This window comes from Impatiens glandulifera, chromosome 2, assembly GCF_907164915.1.
Source record: "Impatiens glandulifera chromosome 2, dImpGla2.1, whole genome shotgun sequence".
NCBI classification, from domain to species: Eukaryota; Viridiplantae; Streptophyta; class Magnoliopsida; order Ericales; family Balsaminaceae; genus Impatiens; species Impatiens glandulifera.
The window spans coordinates 32,846,395-32,861,757 of NC_061863.1; the positions used below are offsets into that span (position 1 = coordinate 32,846,395).

The 15,363-nt window shown below is 33.5% G+C and overlaps 2 protein-coding genes across 2 annotated transcripts; one reads left to right on the forward strand and one right to left on the reverse strand.

The window, feature by feature from the left end:
• The first annotated feature begins 5,036 nt into the window (after positions 1-5,036).
• Positions 5,037-6,487, forward strand: LOC124924580 (GDSL esterase/lipase At5g55050-like). Its single transcript, XM_047464597.1, has 5 exons — positions 5,037-5,313; positions 5,384-5,526; positions 5,632-5,853; positions 5,941-6,187; positions 6,264-6,487. The coding sequence occupies exons 1-5, from the start codon at positions 5,037-5,039 to the stop codon at positions 6,485-6,487; spliced, it is 1,113 nt and encodes a 370-aa protein (XP_047320553.1).
• A 176-nt stretch (positions 6,488-6,663) lies between these two features.
• Positions 6,664-9,135, reverse strand: LOC124926533 (F-box protein SKIP23). Its single transcript, XM_047466777.1, has 2 exons — positions 7,903-9,135; positions 6,664-7,046 (listed from the first exon to the last, which is right to left on the reverse strand). The coding sequence occupies exons 1-2, from the start codon at positions 9,118-9,120 to the stop codon at positions 7,020-7,022; spliced, it is 1,245 nt and encodes a 414-aa protein (XP_047322733.1). The 5' UTR covers positions 9,121-9,135; the 3' UTR covers positions 6,664-7,019.
• Positions 9,136-15,363: the final 6,228 nt, after the last annotated feature.

Here is a 15,363-nt window from a genome sequence, read left to right on the forward strand (position 1 = left end):
AAATTGAACCAATGTTATATGAATTCTTGAACAATTAATAATGTATTTCCTCAGATTCTCTAATTAAAAGGAAGCTTCATTTCTTTTGTCTGTTTTATTTTTATAATCAGATATATATGAAGCTTTTCTAATTATTAATGTAATATTGTACTTTCATCTTGTCACCTAAAAAAATCAAATTATAAGCATATTTTTGTTATTTACAATTTGTGATAGAAATTTAAGACAAAACTCACCAAAATGGAATGTTTTTATCATTCATACTCACCAAGAAGTTTCAAACTAGACTAGAGAGTTATCATATATATAGCTATAAAAAACAAAAAAATGGAGGACCAGTCTAGTTATTATTTGAACAAATAACAAGATATATCTTTTTTTGGATATTCGTGGTAGTCTATTATGAAAATGAAGAATTGTTCTCATTCACCTAATCTTTTCTTTGTCCTCGTCAATTTGTTCTAGTTGTTCATATCGCGCACCACCACGGTCATTATTATGATTGTCTGATTTTTCATAGTCTTCTTCGTAGTGCCTATGGTGTCGTCGACGACGTTCATGTTCATACAATCCCTCCACTTCATCCTCCGGTTAATCATGATCCTTTGGCTTCTCATAAGATCGCTCATGAGATTTCTCCCTATCACCCTCTCTATCTCTTCCCTTTTCACGGGATTTTTCCCTACACATGATGGGGTGAACATCAGAATCATTCATATCAAAATGCACAAACTGAAATTCAAATTCAAAAAACACTAACTGTGTTTGGTAGAGGTACAATTCCAATTCTTTTGTTTGAACCAGTATTAACCAATATAAACCAGTATGAACCAGTATGAACCAGGATGAACCAATATGAACCAGTATTAACCAATATGAACCAGTATGAACCAATATGAACCAATATGAACCAATATGAACCAGTGTGAACCAATATGAACCAATATAAACCAATATGAACATATTTAATTGATTTAGGATTAGGGTTTAATTAAGAACAACATAAATCGTTTGAAATGAAGATAATAGACAATAAGAACATAAATTGATTTAGGGTTTTCAGATGGAGATACTGGAAACATGAACATAAATCGATTTGGGTTAGGGTTAGGGTTTGAAATGAAGATATGGAAATAAGAACATAAATCTGTATTATAAACATCGATTTAGGGTTAAGGTTTTCTTATCTTTGTAGATTCAGGGCATAGCCATAGTCGCCGTCGCCGAAGTTTTCGCCGCCGCCGCCGAACAAGAACAGAGAGAGAAGAGAGAGAAACGAAATGAAGGAAATGAAAAAATTTGAGTATTTATATTAAACCTAATTCACTTCGCGAAATGCGAATTCCCTTCGCGTTACGCGAAAAGGTTAATTTCGTCTAAAAAAAATAAAGTGGTCACCAGATCAATTCTAATTATCGGGTGACCACGAAGGCAAATGCTCTCATCTTTAGGGTCATTTCGTCCAATTTCCCAAATTAAGAGTGTTGATGAAGTATTAAAACTAAAAAATTTAAATAAATAATAATAAGTTATAATAGAACTTAAATTGTAAATAATATATTGACTAATTAATATAAAAATTATGTATTAAAGAGATAAATAAATAATTTTACATATTATGATAATTCAACAAATTCATATACAATATTTTAGTTTTATAATATCTTATATATTTAAATATATTACCTTTTATTTAAAATCAAGGTTTCAAAATCATAAAGATAGTGGTTTTTTAGTAGTCGTTATTAAGACTCAAATAATGACGGTTATTTAAGTGGTCGCAATTAAACCACAAATACCCACCACTATTGTGATGGTTGGCATTGATATATTATATAAAGACGGTTTTTGTTCCGTTCCTACTGTTACTTGGGGTCGTTATTGAATCTTTTTTTACTAGTGTAGGTATTTAAATAACTCTTTAGTCTCTACGCATTTATTTCATATTTGCGTATCCATAAACCCTTTTTTTCCATAAACCTCTTCAATACAGTATTTTAATTTAAGTTAATTACATAATAGTTCAACACTATAAATATTACATTAAAAACATAATAACTATTAAATTAATTATAAATTAACCTAACATATAACACGAATCTTTGAATGACATTATAACAAATATTTTACACCATACTGTTGTAAAGATAACCAATATACATAAGAAGAATAAGTTAATATCTTCAGAATTCAACTTTAACAAAGGCATGATAATAGTAGATATTTGTTCATATAAAAATGTATAATACAGTCCATGTCATATATTAAAACAAAATAATTAAAATTTCTAAACAGATCAAACACACAGCTTTAAAACTAGTCACATAATAAAGAGCAAGGATAACGACTAATAATTAGATGAATCTGCTCTCTTTTTTTCTCCAATTGATGGAAGGATGATAACTACTAAGAATCGTTTAAATAAAAAAGTCCTAAGGGGATAAGGCTTCATCCTTGTACTAACCAGAATGACTAAATTCTATAGTACACCTATTTCTACAATAGCTTCAGTTTTATTCAGATTCCTAATATTATAATTTGTAATTAGTAAAGTACGTTAATGAGAATAATAGAGTTACTAGAGTATGTGTTTTGTTTATAACCCTAGAATACTTTTTATATTTATATATATATATATATACCTTAAACTCGAATGACTTATATATCTTGAAATTACATTAACGAGAAAACTAGAATTAAGAATGAAATTACATTAACGAGAAAACTAGAATTAAGAATGAAGAGATAATAAGAATTTAAGGGCGGGATAGATAGAACCCTTAGAGCTAGGGTGAATACAATGGGGGAATAATGAAGAAGATAAAGAAAAGTTGATCTTGAAAAATTTCTCGAATAATGTTCCGTGTGTTTTCTATAGAGTATGATCTCTTCCTTATATAGCTTCCACCTATCGTAATCAATTCATAAGTCCAATATTCTTTAAATTATATTATCTTTCTTATATACTTTCTAACTGACATTATCAATTTTTCATCAATATCACACTTTTTGCTACTACCTTATCAATAATTATTTATTTCTATATAAATTATTTTAAGGTATATAAATAGATGATAACTTTTCTCTTTAAATTGAAGATGAAAGTGAATTTGACATTTAAGGGTGAAGATAAAATTGTGAAAGGTTTATAATATAATTTTAAATTTAATAAATTCGTGAGTGTTGAAATTCATTAAACGATAATATGACAGGATGTTAATAACCTGCGAGAAAAAAAGTAGAAATCCATATGATTGAATGAAGATTAACAAATAGATATGGGTATTAACTGTTAGGACGAGAAACAACTTAATGTGGTAATCTATCAACTGACCGGATGTAGTGTGTTGACTAAATAACTAGAAAAAGAAAAATAATAAAAATTTGTATGGTTAAATTAAGGTCAACAAATAAAATGAACATTGACCATTCAAATAAAATGAACATTTACAGTTGTAGGGAATCAACAACTAAAAATAACTAGTATGATAATTAAAAAAAAGCGCTCATCAGTGATAGAAGCAAAGTTTGACTGCGAAGCCAAAACATACTCCACCCAAATGTTGTTAGGACACAAAAGTTTCTATAGTTTGTTTCCAAATTCAAATGGTAAGAATAAATGAGTTGATGTGTGTTCCCTTTCCTCAATAACCTATCCCGATTCCTTACAATTGGATCACTAAACTTATAAATCGGTCATTTGTGGTTGGTTTTATTGTAATGGAGCTAACTTTTCAAAAAGAAAATTAAAGATAGACAATTGATTAATAAAAAAATAGTTTATTTTTTTCAACTTTTCTTAATACCTGTTTCAATATTTTCATTTAGAAAAAAACACTCAAGATCATTCATCAAGACAAGTTCCATATGAAAAATGTTCAAAGTTAGGACGGGTTGTGCCTGCATTCTATTATTATATGTACAACAAATGCTATACATCTTTCTGTCTTTATTTGCTTATAAAGACAAAAATTTGCTTATACAGTTCACCAGTTTGCAACTAATAATTTTTTTTAGTTTAGGAATTCAGAACTAAGGCAGCAAATGAGTCAAGCCAATTTGAACTCGAACTCGATTAAGTATTTATTAGCTCGACATCGAACGAGTTTATACATTTAAGTTTGAACTCAACTAGACTATTTAACTACAAGCTCGGCTCGAAAACTTGAACTATAATTAAATTTTCAAACTCGTGCTCGAATTCGAGTTCAAACCAAAATTTATTTTCAAAATAAAAATATCAAACTTTCATAGATATTCAATATTCAAAACATGATATTTTAAAATAAAAATATGAAACCATCGTAGTTATTCAAAATTTCAAAACAATATGTATAAAAAGAGTTTATTTTCTTCTTTATCGCTGTTCAACTAAGCAAATGTCAATTTGAAAGAAAATCAATTAGAACAAGTCAATATAGAATCATCAATTACAAATAATTATCAATTACAAATAACAAAAGTTTATTGAGAAAAACTAGACATGAAACATTATTATTATCGGAATCATTAAACAACTGTAAGGTCAACAGACCCTCTCACCACGAATACATATCTTAAACAACTATAAGGTCAACAGACCCTCTCACCACGAATACATATCGCATGAATGATTTTAAAACAGATCTAAAATTTCAGAGCTCTATCGTAACCGCTCTCTAAGGGGCAGAAAAGACTAGATTAGTCAGTCTATTATGTCTTTAATTGAGTCAAATAAGGATCATTGTGGTACTTAATAAAATTCTCTAGACAAACTAATAAAACAAAACATACATCCCTCTAACGGAGATTAACATCATTTAAAATAAATTTGTGAAGCATAAACCCTAAAGATTCTAGTGAACGGCTTATCACATAGTAATAATAATCATAATAATCAATAATTTAGGGTAATTCTTCTTGTTTGTCACATGAAAACAACTTATTAACCAACTGGACTGCAAACCTAATATTCTAGTACTCGTACACTATAAAAATGTCCTCCACCCTTGGACTGCAAACCTCAAAATAATTGAAGTGAGAAGAATCACTTACTCATGGCAAAAACAAGCGATTTCTCTTCAATTCACCTGGGCACAATGTTCTTTGCTGTGGCATTAGTAGTGGTCTTCTTTCTCAGGTCTCACTCAGTTGCTGCTGACAATAATCCACCTGCCCTTTTTATATTTGGAGACTCAACGGCAGATGTTGGAACTAACACCTACTTGCCTAATAGCCTTGTTCGAGCTGACTTTCCCTTTTACGGGATCGACTTCCTCCACTCGAAGCCTACTGGAAGGTTCAGCAATGGTTTTAACAGTGCCGACTTTCTGGGTTAGTCCACTCAATTCTATTCTAATGATTGTGACACAATTACTAGTTTATCAATTAGTTCATTTGGCAGGCAAACTAATGGGCCTCAGACGAAGCCCACCGCCTTTTCTATTACTTGTGGATACCCGTCGTGGCATCCAGAAACATGCCTGCAAAGGTGTTAACTTCGCCTCAGCAGGAGCTGGTTTACTTGACGACACAGGACGAACTCTGGTACCATTCCCGGCTAAAACATTATTCATGTATAAATGAATTTAAAGAAATAATACAAAAAAAATCTGAAAAAAATAATGTAATATTTTTCTCGGACTATGACAGGGTGTGGTTCCAATGTCCAAGCAGATAGAGCAATTTACAACTGTTCATAGCAACCTCACATCTCTATTGGGTAATAACAAGGCAAGGGAATTGCTAAAACAAGCCATATTTTCAATCAGTATCGGAAGCAACGATATCTTAGGCTATTTCGCAACAAATAGCACTATCCCAAAGGAACAATTCATTGTCGCTCTAATGATCACATATCGAAACCAAGTTAAAGTAAATTAATACTTCTCCCTTTTATCAACTTTAATAAAAATAACTTCCATTGAGAATAGAGAAGTACCTATTGTCCATGTTTTACAGGCTCTGTACGATCTTGGAGCAAGGAAATTTGGGATCATCAGTGTCCCACCAATAGGGTGTTGCCCATCTCAAAGACTTCACGCGGCTGGTAACTGTTTTGAAGCTATGAACGATTTCGCAACAAGTTTCTATACTTCTTTAGATAGCCTGCTTAGGAAACTCAGCACACAGCTTCAGGGGATAAAGTACTCACTTGGGAACACATATGAAATGACCATAAATGTCATAAAACATCCTCTTGCCTTCAGTAAGCAATCTAATATTCAACTTCTTTTCTTAAAAACGAACAAAAATTTCAAATTCTCTTAATATATTTTTAACAGATTTCACAGACGTGAAAGGTGCATGTTGTGGAGGTGGTACGCTCAATGCTGTGCTACCTTGTAATGCAACTGCTAACCTTTGTCCCAATCGCAAACAATACCTCTTTTGGGATTTATTCCACCCAACACAAGTTGCATCTCAGCTGGCAGCAGTTACTCTTTTCTCGGGTGGTCCTCAGTTCGTTAGCCCCATAAACTTTGGACAATTAGTAGAGGGCAATTAGTAAAAATAAATCCAATTCCCAGTCAGAACAACTTGATTATAGTTGGTGGAAATTGGTACCCTGATCCTAAAAAAGATGTACTCATGCTTAGTTTTCTCTATATATTACTACTCTATGTTATTTAGAGTAGCAATAAGAAGGCATCAACTGTAACTCAAAGCAGATGAACAGGATAATACAAGACAATAATACACAAATTTAAATAATCAAAAAGCAGCTTTCTAGACAAGGATCGAAATGGATGATTTATCTCAAAGCCACCTCGTTATTGAAACATGTTATTAGAACATGTCTATTTTTCAAGACTAGATAAAGGAAATTGGGGCGTGACCAGAATATAAACCTAACACCACAACTTAAGCATCCATTGTATGTATGGAGAGCTACCTAGAAAAATTGAAAAAAAAAATGTTAGAAATCAACAAGAACTTGCAAAAGCCTTTGAATGTGTTGTGTTTCTTCTTGTTTCTGGCAGTGCCTGAATCATTGATACTTCATTATTATTGTTGACCCACGCACTGCAATCACTGAGTTATATATCAAGTAGCTTCATCCCATCCTGCAAAAATATTCCATAAATACATGCTGCATATCATGAGCAATGAATTCAAACAGCTGGATAAAATGAACCCTTTGAACCGTAATCTTTTTATAGAATTATGAATATTGAATAGTTTCCGAAATTCTAAAAAGCTCCAGAAGTTGTCACCGAAGTCTTTTCTCATTTTTCATGGAACAACTATTTAGAAACAAGTCACACATTGTTTTCTAAGGCAATAATTTGGGATTATTATAGATAACTCAATATCCATCATTAATCTACTCATCAATCATGATTCAACTTATTAATTAAAATATCAAAATACTCTATTTAGAAAAGAAAGTCAAATTTATAAATTCATTATATGTTTATAACCCTAATGTCTTTTTACTCAAATAATAAAAAATAACTCCAATAAGATTGTTTATCATAACCTATACCAAGTGGGGTTATTTGAATAACCAGATTAAGCAAGGCCCAAGAGTTACACAACCAAAACAAAAAGAACCAAAATGTACGCAGTACCAAAAACAAAATCTCTAAAATCTCGTTTGAGGATTTTGCCGCAACTTCAATGAGTATTGTTTGAGGACCCACATGAAGACACAGCATTTCTGTCCTTACAAGGATCACTCCTAAGTATACAAAATATTGAATTTGGAAGTATATTTTTTCAGGAGAATACATAGGAAGGAAGTATAATGATTTTGTGATTGGATTTGGTTAGGACCAATAACTATATACAGCACTAACTAAGATAAACGATCACATTGGGAATTAGTCTTCCAGATTCTCTGCTATAGAAAAGAAATAATCTGCATAATCAATGATATCTAAAGAACATGATGACAAGAAATAATAAGAAGGTACTTACTTCCAACTTTGTCAAAGTAATCCATTCAGGCGGAGGCCAGAACAACTTGGACAAACCTGGATAATTTGTCAAAGATTCGATGCTACCGCTTTCCAAATCAAATACACCAATACCCTGACCTCTTATTGCACCATCATCTTCTCTGCTTGAGTAGAAGTAGTGATTCGAAAATATTATGCAGTTCCCCTTGTCTTTGCAGACAGTGAAATCAGAAGCTGATGCAGAGAACGTACTGTTATCACCCAGAAACAACAGTCTATCACCCAAATTTCTCACCTCCACCCAATTCTGCTCCCTCTGATCCAGCTTATAAACCTTAAAACGAACAGTTCTCTCACACAGGCAACAGTCAACTTCCTCATAAAATTCGATGGACCCATCAACATCGGATTCGTCATCATGCCCAACGCTCAGAAACGTGTCAACCAAAAGTAGGTCGTTGCAACTCTCCACCAAGACCTTCCTATCGCCTCCGAACACCGGATTTGCTGCTAAGTTAAGAGCCGGAGATGGCAAAGAATCCACATCCACGATAACAGTCCTACCGGTGTAATCAACGGCATAGAACTTCCCTTGAAACAATATCACATCGTCGTAGGGAGAAGTTATGTCGTCAATTATAGTCCATTTCTTCTCTCCAAACCTAAACATGGCTAGTTTCCCAGAGACATGGATAGTCAAAAGAAGGTGATCTTCAATCGATGGTGTGGGACGCAAAGCAACCTTTTCCATATAGAGGCTACCGGCTTGGCCGATGGAACTGGCGAAGGGACGGTAATTTCTATACTGAAGAGTATATTCTTGCCCTAATTCCGAGACGCGATAGCGCATCAAATCGATGGTTTTTGGGAAATCCCGAGGGAGAGGCCTGAAGACGAACCTTGAGAGAGGATTGAGGAGGTGACATCGGAGGGGGGCGTCCTGATCGATCTTGATCAGCCAGCCATCAGAGGGAAATGCTTGAGGATGAGGTTGTTCTGTCAAGCCGATGCGGAAGATTGTACGCTTGGAGAGGTAGAATCCCCAGGCGGCGGTGGATATAACATCGTTGGGCAGAATCGGGAATTGAGAAAGATCGGTGGGAGTGGGGCATTTGAAGGAGGAGGAGGAACGCCATGAAGAGCATACTGATCGGAATCGGATGACGTCAATTTCTGATCGGAGGTGTTTAGCGATTAGGTCTATTAGTTCTTCCGGTAGCTCCGACCACTCGATCATTTTTCTTATTTCCCTTTTCTCTTCTTCTCTTGTCTTCTATCTCCCCTCAAATACTAATATATACTAATATAATATGGATTTTTTTTTAGTTAAATGTCTATAAATAGAAAAAAATCTATATAATATTTTCAATAATATATATATATCAAAGTTATAAATATTATCCATCTAAATAAAATCCTTCTCAACATCTTTTGTAAGGTAATTTTTAATAATTTTTAATTTATATATATTGTTAAAATAAATATATATATATTATTAAATTATTAATATATATTTTAAAATATATATTTCAAAAATAAATAAATTATATTTTACATTAAATATGAAATCTTTATAATTATTTATTTTAATAGTTAAAATTACATAAATATATATTATATTTCAAAAATGCATAAATTAAAGGAAATTGAAATATTTAAGTGACAAGAAAGAAGTAAATATTTTATTGAATAAAAAGGAAATAGTGAATTAAAAATAAATAATTATGGCCATTTTATACTTATTAACTATATGATTCTAAAATGTTTTAAATTAAATATTGCAAAAATACATTTATATTTCAATCTAAATAATACATGTAAATAATACTGTATACCTTATTAATGATTTATTTTTATTAAAATGTTTTAATTTTATTTATGACAAATTTAATACCATTATCATTTTAACGGGAAATTTGATGAAATGGCTCTCATAACAGGAGAAATTCTAAAAAAGGACCCCGCCTGTTAATGTTGGCAAAAAGGGCCATTTTGCCCTGCGAAATGTCAGAACTACCCCTCGGGCGCCAGATTTTACGCTCATTGACGAGAATTGTCATTCACGCGATTTCATCTAAATCGCGTGAGTTGATTAACGCGTTTTAGATGAGACACATGAATGACAATTCTCGTTTTTCAATTAACAAGAATTCTCATTCACGTTTTTCATCTAAAACGCGTTGATCAATTCACGCAATTTATATGAAATCACGTGAATGGGAATTCTCGTCTTTCGTCGTATATATATCTTTCTAGCCCTAATTTAAAACAAAACCTCCCCGATTCTCCCTCCCACCCCGACTTCCAAAACCACTTCTTCACAACTGCAGACTTTCCATTCCGACTTCGTTCAACATCATCGTTCCTCAACATCATCGTTCCTCGTCCAACGCCATCGACTTTCCACCGTCTCTTCGATATATTCAGGTCAGTTTAGGGCTTAAGGTTTAGGTTTTGATGTATATTATACCGTTTATATTCATGGATATTGATGTATTTAGGGTTTAGGGTTTGGTTCTGGTTTCGTTTATGTGTGTAAATGCTTTTAGGGTAAATGACGAGTATATATCAGTGTTCTTATTCTGCATGCATGCATTTCTCGTTGATTCATTCATTTCTCGTTTAATTGTTTGTTATGTTCTTGTGAAGAAATGGCATTTTCGTGTATTCTTTGATGTTTCTTTAGTTGTTATATTAAGAAATGGCACATCATATGCTTAATGTATTTAGAACTGTCAATTTGCAAGCATTTCTCAATGGTTAATTCTATTAGTGATTTTGGATTATTAAAAACTAATAAGAACTAGTTTTAACATCATTTTGGTTGCAGTATGATGTGTAGTAGTATGAAACTGGGAAACTTAGACCTTATTTGAAATAGTTTGCCAATAGTTTAGGTAATTATAATTTCTCGATTTGCTTACTCCCATGTTGTTCTTTGTTTTGTAGATGGAGTCCACCATAATTCTTGAGTTTGCTGGGAGGGTATCATGGAAAACCAATATGAGAAATATTGCCGCCAAGTTTGCGTCAATGAATCTAACTAAAAGGGTAGAGCAAACCCAATTCAGATTCTTATTCAAAGGGAACCCGTTACTGCGGTTCTCAGGAACGATTATAAACCACATGCTCCTCAGGAAGTCCAGCTCGAATTCTATGGAGATGAAGTTCTTTGTTAATGGAGAAGAGTTGTGCTTTGGGATGAAGGAGTTTGCATTGGTTACATGTCTCAATTTTGGGAGATTCCCTACGGAGGAAACGATTTTCAATCAGGTTGAAGAATCTCCATCTTTGGTTGTTAAATATTTTAAAAGTAATCAACTTATTAGAATAGCAGACCTTCATTCAAAATTCATGTCCTGCTCTGATAGGGAAGATGCATAGAAATTGGGGCTGGTTTACCTTGTTTCCCATTATCTCTTTGCCCTTGACCCGAAGAGGATAATAAATATGAAACTCCTCAGCATGGTCGATGACATCGACACCTTCCTTAATTTTCCATGGGGAAAAGTGTCCTTTAGAGCAACCATGAAGGGTTTGATTAAGGACCTTAATCGCTATAGGTTGCTATATCTACAGAAGAAGAATGTCGCCTCGGGGAAGAAGAACCAAGACAATGATGTCGATGTTTCTTATACATGAGAAATGAGACTTTTAGATTTCAGAGAATCCCACATCCTGAAGTACCAAAAGCAGAATGGAGTGGGGACTGTGGCATTTTTGTATTAATGTATTTAGAGTACCTGACTGTTAATCTTGGTCTAGAAAATTGCATATCATAAAATATCCTATTATATAGAAAAAAGTGGGCAGTCAGGTTGTTCCACCAGATTTTAGAGCCATGAAGTTGTAAATACTGAATTATTGTTGTAACATGTTGCGTAAATACTAAATTATTGTTTTAACATGTTGTGTAAATACTGAATTATTTTTAACTTCATCATTATAACCATGAATGTTGTAATAGGTATCATAAAAATGTAGAGTAATATGTGTATGCGTGAGTTAAGACTCACGCGTATTACAATATGCGTGAGTTATCACTCACGCATATTCGAATATGACTAACGCATATTGTAATACATGTGAGTCATAACTCACGCGTATTACAACATCACTCACGCGTATTACAATATGCGTGAGTTTAACATTGTGTAATATATATGTGTGAGTCACTGTATGTCATTAGCATGGCCAACCTGTAATAAAAAAACATAGACACTATTCATGTAATTGAAAACCAAAAATCTGTATACAACTTTCAAATAAAAAACCATAGACACTATTCATGTAATTAAAAACCAACAATCAATCCGTATACAACTTTCAAATCAAAAACCATAGACAATATTCATGTTTGTGGCTGAGATGATGGCGGCTGAGATGATGACAGTTGAGATGATGACGGCTGAGATGATGATGCTCTTACAGCTCTTGTAGTAGATGGTGTAGGCATCACTGATTTATATGTTGCCCTGTTATGACCTTGACCACCACATGAGCTACATCTTCTCGGTACCTTACGAATTTCACCTTGGGATGATCTACGCTTTGTTTGAGGTCGCCCTTTCTTAACCTTAACAGGTGGTTTAAGGCACACTTGTTGCTTGATATGTTATGGAATATCCTAATACTCTTCATGACAAACTGGATAGCATGTTTCTGCATATGCATTGATCCACAAATCACTTGAGTAATACCTAAAAGATAACAATTGAACATGTGAGAAGTAAAGTTAGTTAGATAGATTCAATAGCAAATAATGTAAAGTAACCTTGAGCAGAACTCATAGTCATCCAATCTATGGGTACGGGAAGCAGCCAGGGCATGAGTGCAAGGAAGACTAGATACATCAAATACCCTACAACTACAACTCATTCCTTTCAAGTCAACTTTATAATCAGATTCACCGTCATGGATATAAAACTCGAATCGGTTAAGTGGATGGACGTTATATAATCTGGCATTCTCAGCTTGATCACGTAAGAACTTTTCATAATAAGGAGATAAACGTTCATTGTGATTGGACGCTTTTTCTCTTCTACTATTAAATCAATCTTGTAATGTGAATCTTAAATAATCAGCTAAGATTGATATGGGATACTTTCTAGCTTCCCTAGTTTGACTATTGAAGCTCTCAGCGTAATTGCGTGTCATTTGATTGTATCGTTTACCAGGAAAAAAGGCACGACTCCATCTCTCAAACCCAATATCTGCCAAATACATGGCAATACGAGGGTCCTTAGCATTGATCTTGTCAAAATGCTGATTAAACTTCAAGATTGTGTATGCTTGAGAAGCCAAACCAAACTCGGCGTGACAGTGATCGGTTTTGAATTTGGCCATAATATTCATCTTGATGTGATATGTGCACGCATTGTGGTCAGCTTCTGGAAAAACAGCACACAAGGCATTGACGATGCTTGGGTGTCTATCGGATACGAAGACGAGATCATCAACCAATCCAATTGCATCTCTAAGTTTTTGCATGAAATAAGTCCAGGAGTTGTTATTCTCTGAATCAACAACGCCGAATGCAACATGATAGAGTTGTTCATTCGCATCTAATGTTATCGCCACCAATAGCTGGACCTCCAACCTTGTGCTTAAGAAAACTGGCATCGACGCACAATACTAGACGACAACAGTTTTTGAAACCCCTAATTGAGCAGCCTAAGGACATGAACATATACCTTAAATGACCGTGTTCATCCGTCTGGATGTCTGTTATGGTACCCGGATTGTTCTTCTCCAACATGTACAGGTATGATGGCAATTTACTATAAGAATTTTCTACAGTTCCTCGCACTGCCATTAGGGCCTTTTCTCTAGACCTCCAAGCCTTATTATAAGACAACTTTATTCCATAAGTTGTCTGTATATCTTCCATTATTTTCTTGGGCATGTGGTCATTGTGATGGTCCATGTACTTGCTCTTCATGCATTCCCCAAAAACTCATGTTAGTGCTTGCCTTTGATTCTCTTGCCTCGTCACAATTGAACATGTATGATCTTTTACAAATTTACGAATCTCAAACATTTCGCAGGAATTTACTCTGACAGCACGCAGTCTCCACTTGCAATTCTTATCCAAATATTTCACACACCAAAGTTCTTTTTTTGACTTCACCACTTTGAATTCAAAATGATTAGTCATCGCATATTTATATAACATCAGTTGAAGTTCTTTTTTATTCTCAAACAACGAACTGACTTCCAATCCGATTCCAGTACTTACTGCCTCGTGTATAGGATTTTCACTACTTGGTATGTTACTAGCTACCCATTCACTGCAGCTTGGTTGGGTACGAACAACAACATTGTTTGGTTGTGTACTAGGAACCCAAGCACTGCTTGGATTGGTACTAGGAACCCAATCAGAACTACTAGGTTGGGTAATAGGAACCCAATCATCATCATCCCCCACATTCAGACACAAATGTTCATCTTCAATGTCATTTTCGAAGAAAACCTCACGCTGCTTCGGGAAGACGTCGGGGTCATCAATTTCTGGAACCGATACACTTTCTTGAGTTGGTAGTGACTTCTCTACTAAGGATACACACAATGGAGTGCGGTTGTGGACTGAAACTAGGGCTGCAAATGAGTCAAGTCGCTCGTGAGCTGCTCGCGAGCCGCTCGATCAAAGTTCGGCTTGAGCTTGACTTTGATCGAGTTCGAGCCGAGCTCGAGCCGATTCGTTTAATATTCGAGCCGAACTCGAGCTCATATAATGTTTGCTCGACGGCTTGTCGAGCTTTTTCGAGCCTGATAATATATAATATATTTATTTATTTAATATAAAAAAACTTAAAATTTAAAACAATTTTTTTTTTCTCTATTTTCAAAGCCCATATAAAAGGCCCATAATCCACATTATTATATTATATTGTCATAAAACAAAACCCTAATTTCTAATGTAACAATCATAAGTGACTCTTCATCTCTTTTTCTTCTTCTTTCTTTCGTCTTCATCGTTTCTTCTTCTTCCTCATCTTCACCATTTCTTCTTTCTTCTTGTTATTCCTCTATCTTCACCATTTCTTCTTCTTCTTCCTTCTTCACTATTTCTTCTTCTTTCGTCTTCATCATTACTTTAACTCATTCATAATAGGTTAATACATTTTTTTATGTTATCTCTCATCTACACTATTTCTCTCATTCATTCACAAGAAACATACAGGTAAATTAAAATATATTTTCATTTCTACTATAGTTATTGCTCATCCTTTTAAATAACTTTGATTTTTTTTGTATTATGAAAAATTTGTGCTTATATAGATCGTTCATAGATCTATATGGAAAAACACTATTATATATATTAATTGTTCATAGATCTATATGGAAAAACATTATTATATATATTAATAGTGTTCATAGATCTATATAGAAAAATATTTTTAATATATATTGATCATAGATCTATATAGAAAAACACTATTATAGTAAACAATATTATATTATATTATATATAATATTG

What these genes read in the sequence shown, in the direction of transcription:
- LOC124924580 (XM_047464597.1), top strand. Translation starts at nt 5,037, where the DNA reads ATGGCAAAAACAAGCGATTTCTCTTCAATTCACCTGGGCACAATGTTC. An exon ending in TAACAGTGCCGACTTTCTGG is followed by an intron (nt 5,314 to 5,383) that starts GTTAGTCCACTC and finishes TTCATTTGGCAG; the next exon opens with GCAAACTAATGGGCCTCAGA. An exon ending in AAAACATCCTCTTGCCTTCA is followed by an intron (nt 6,188 to 6,263) that starts GTAAGCAATCTA and finishes TATTTTTAACAG; the next exon opens with ATTTCACAGACGTGAAAGGT.
- LOC124926533 (XM_047466777.1), bottom strand. Translation starts at nt 9,120, where the DNA reads ATGATCGAGTGGTCGGAGCTACCGGAAGAACTAATAGACCTAATCGCT. An exon ending in TTACTTTGACAAAGTTGGAA is followed by an intron (nt 7,047 to 7,902) that starts GTAAGTACCTTC and finishes ATATTTTTGCAG; the next exon opens with GATGGGATGAAGCTACTTGA.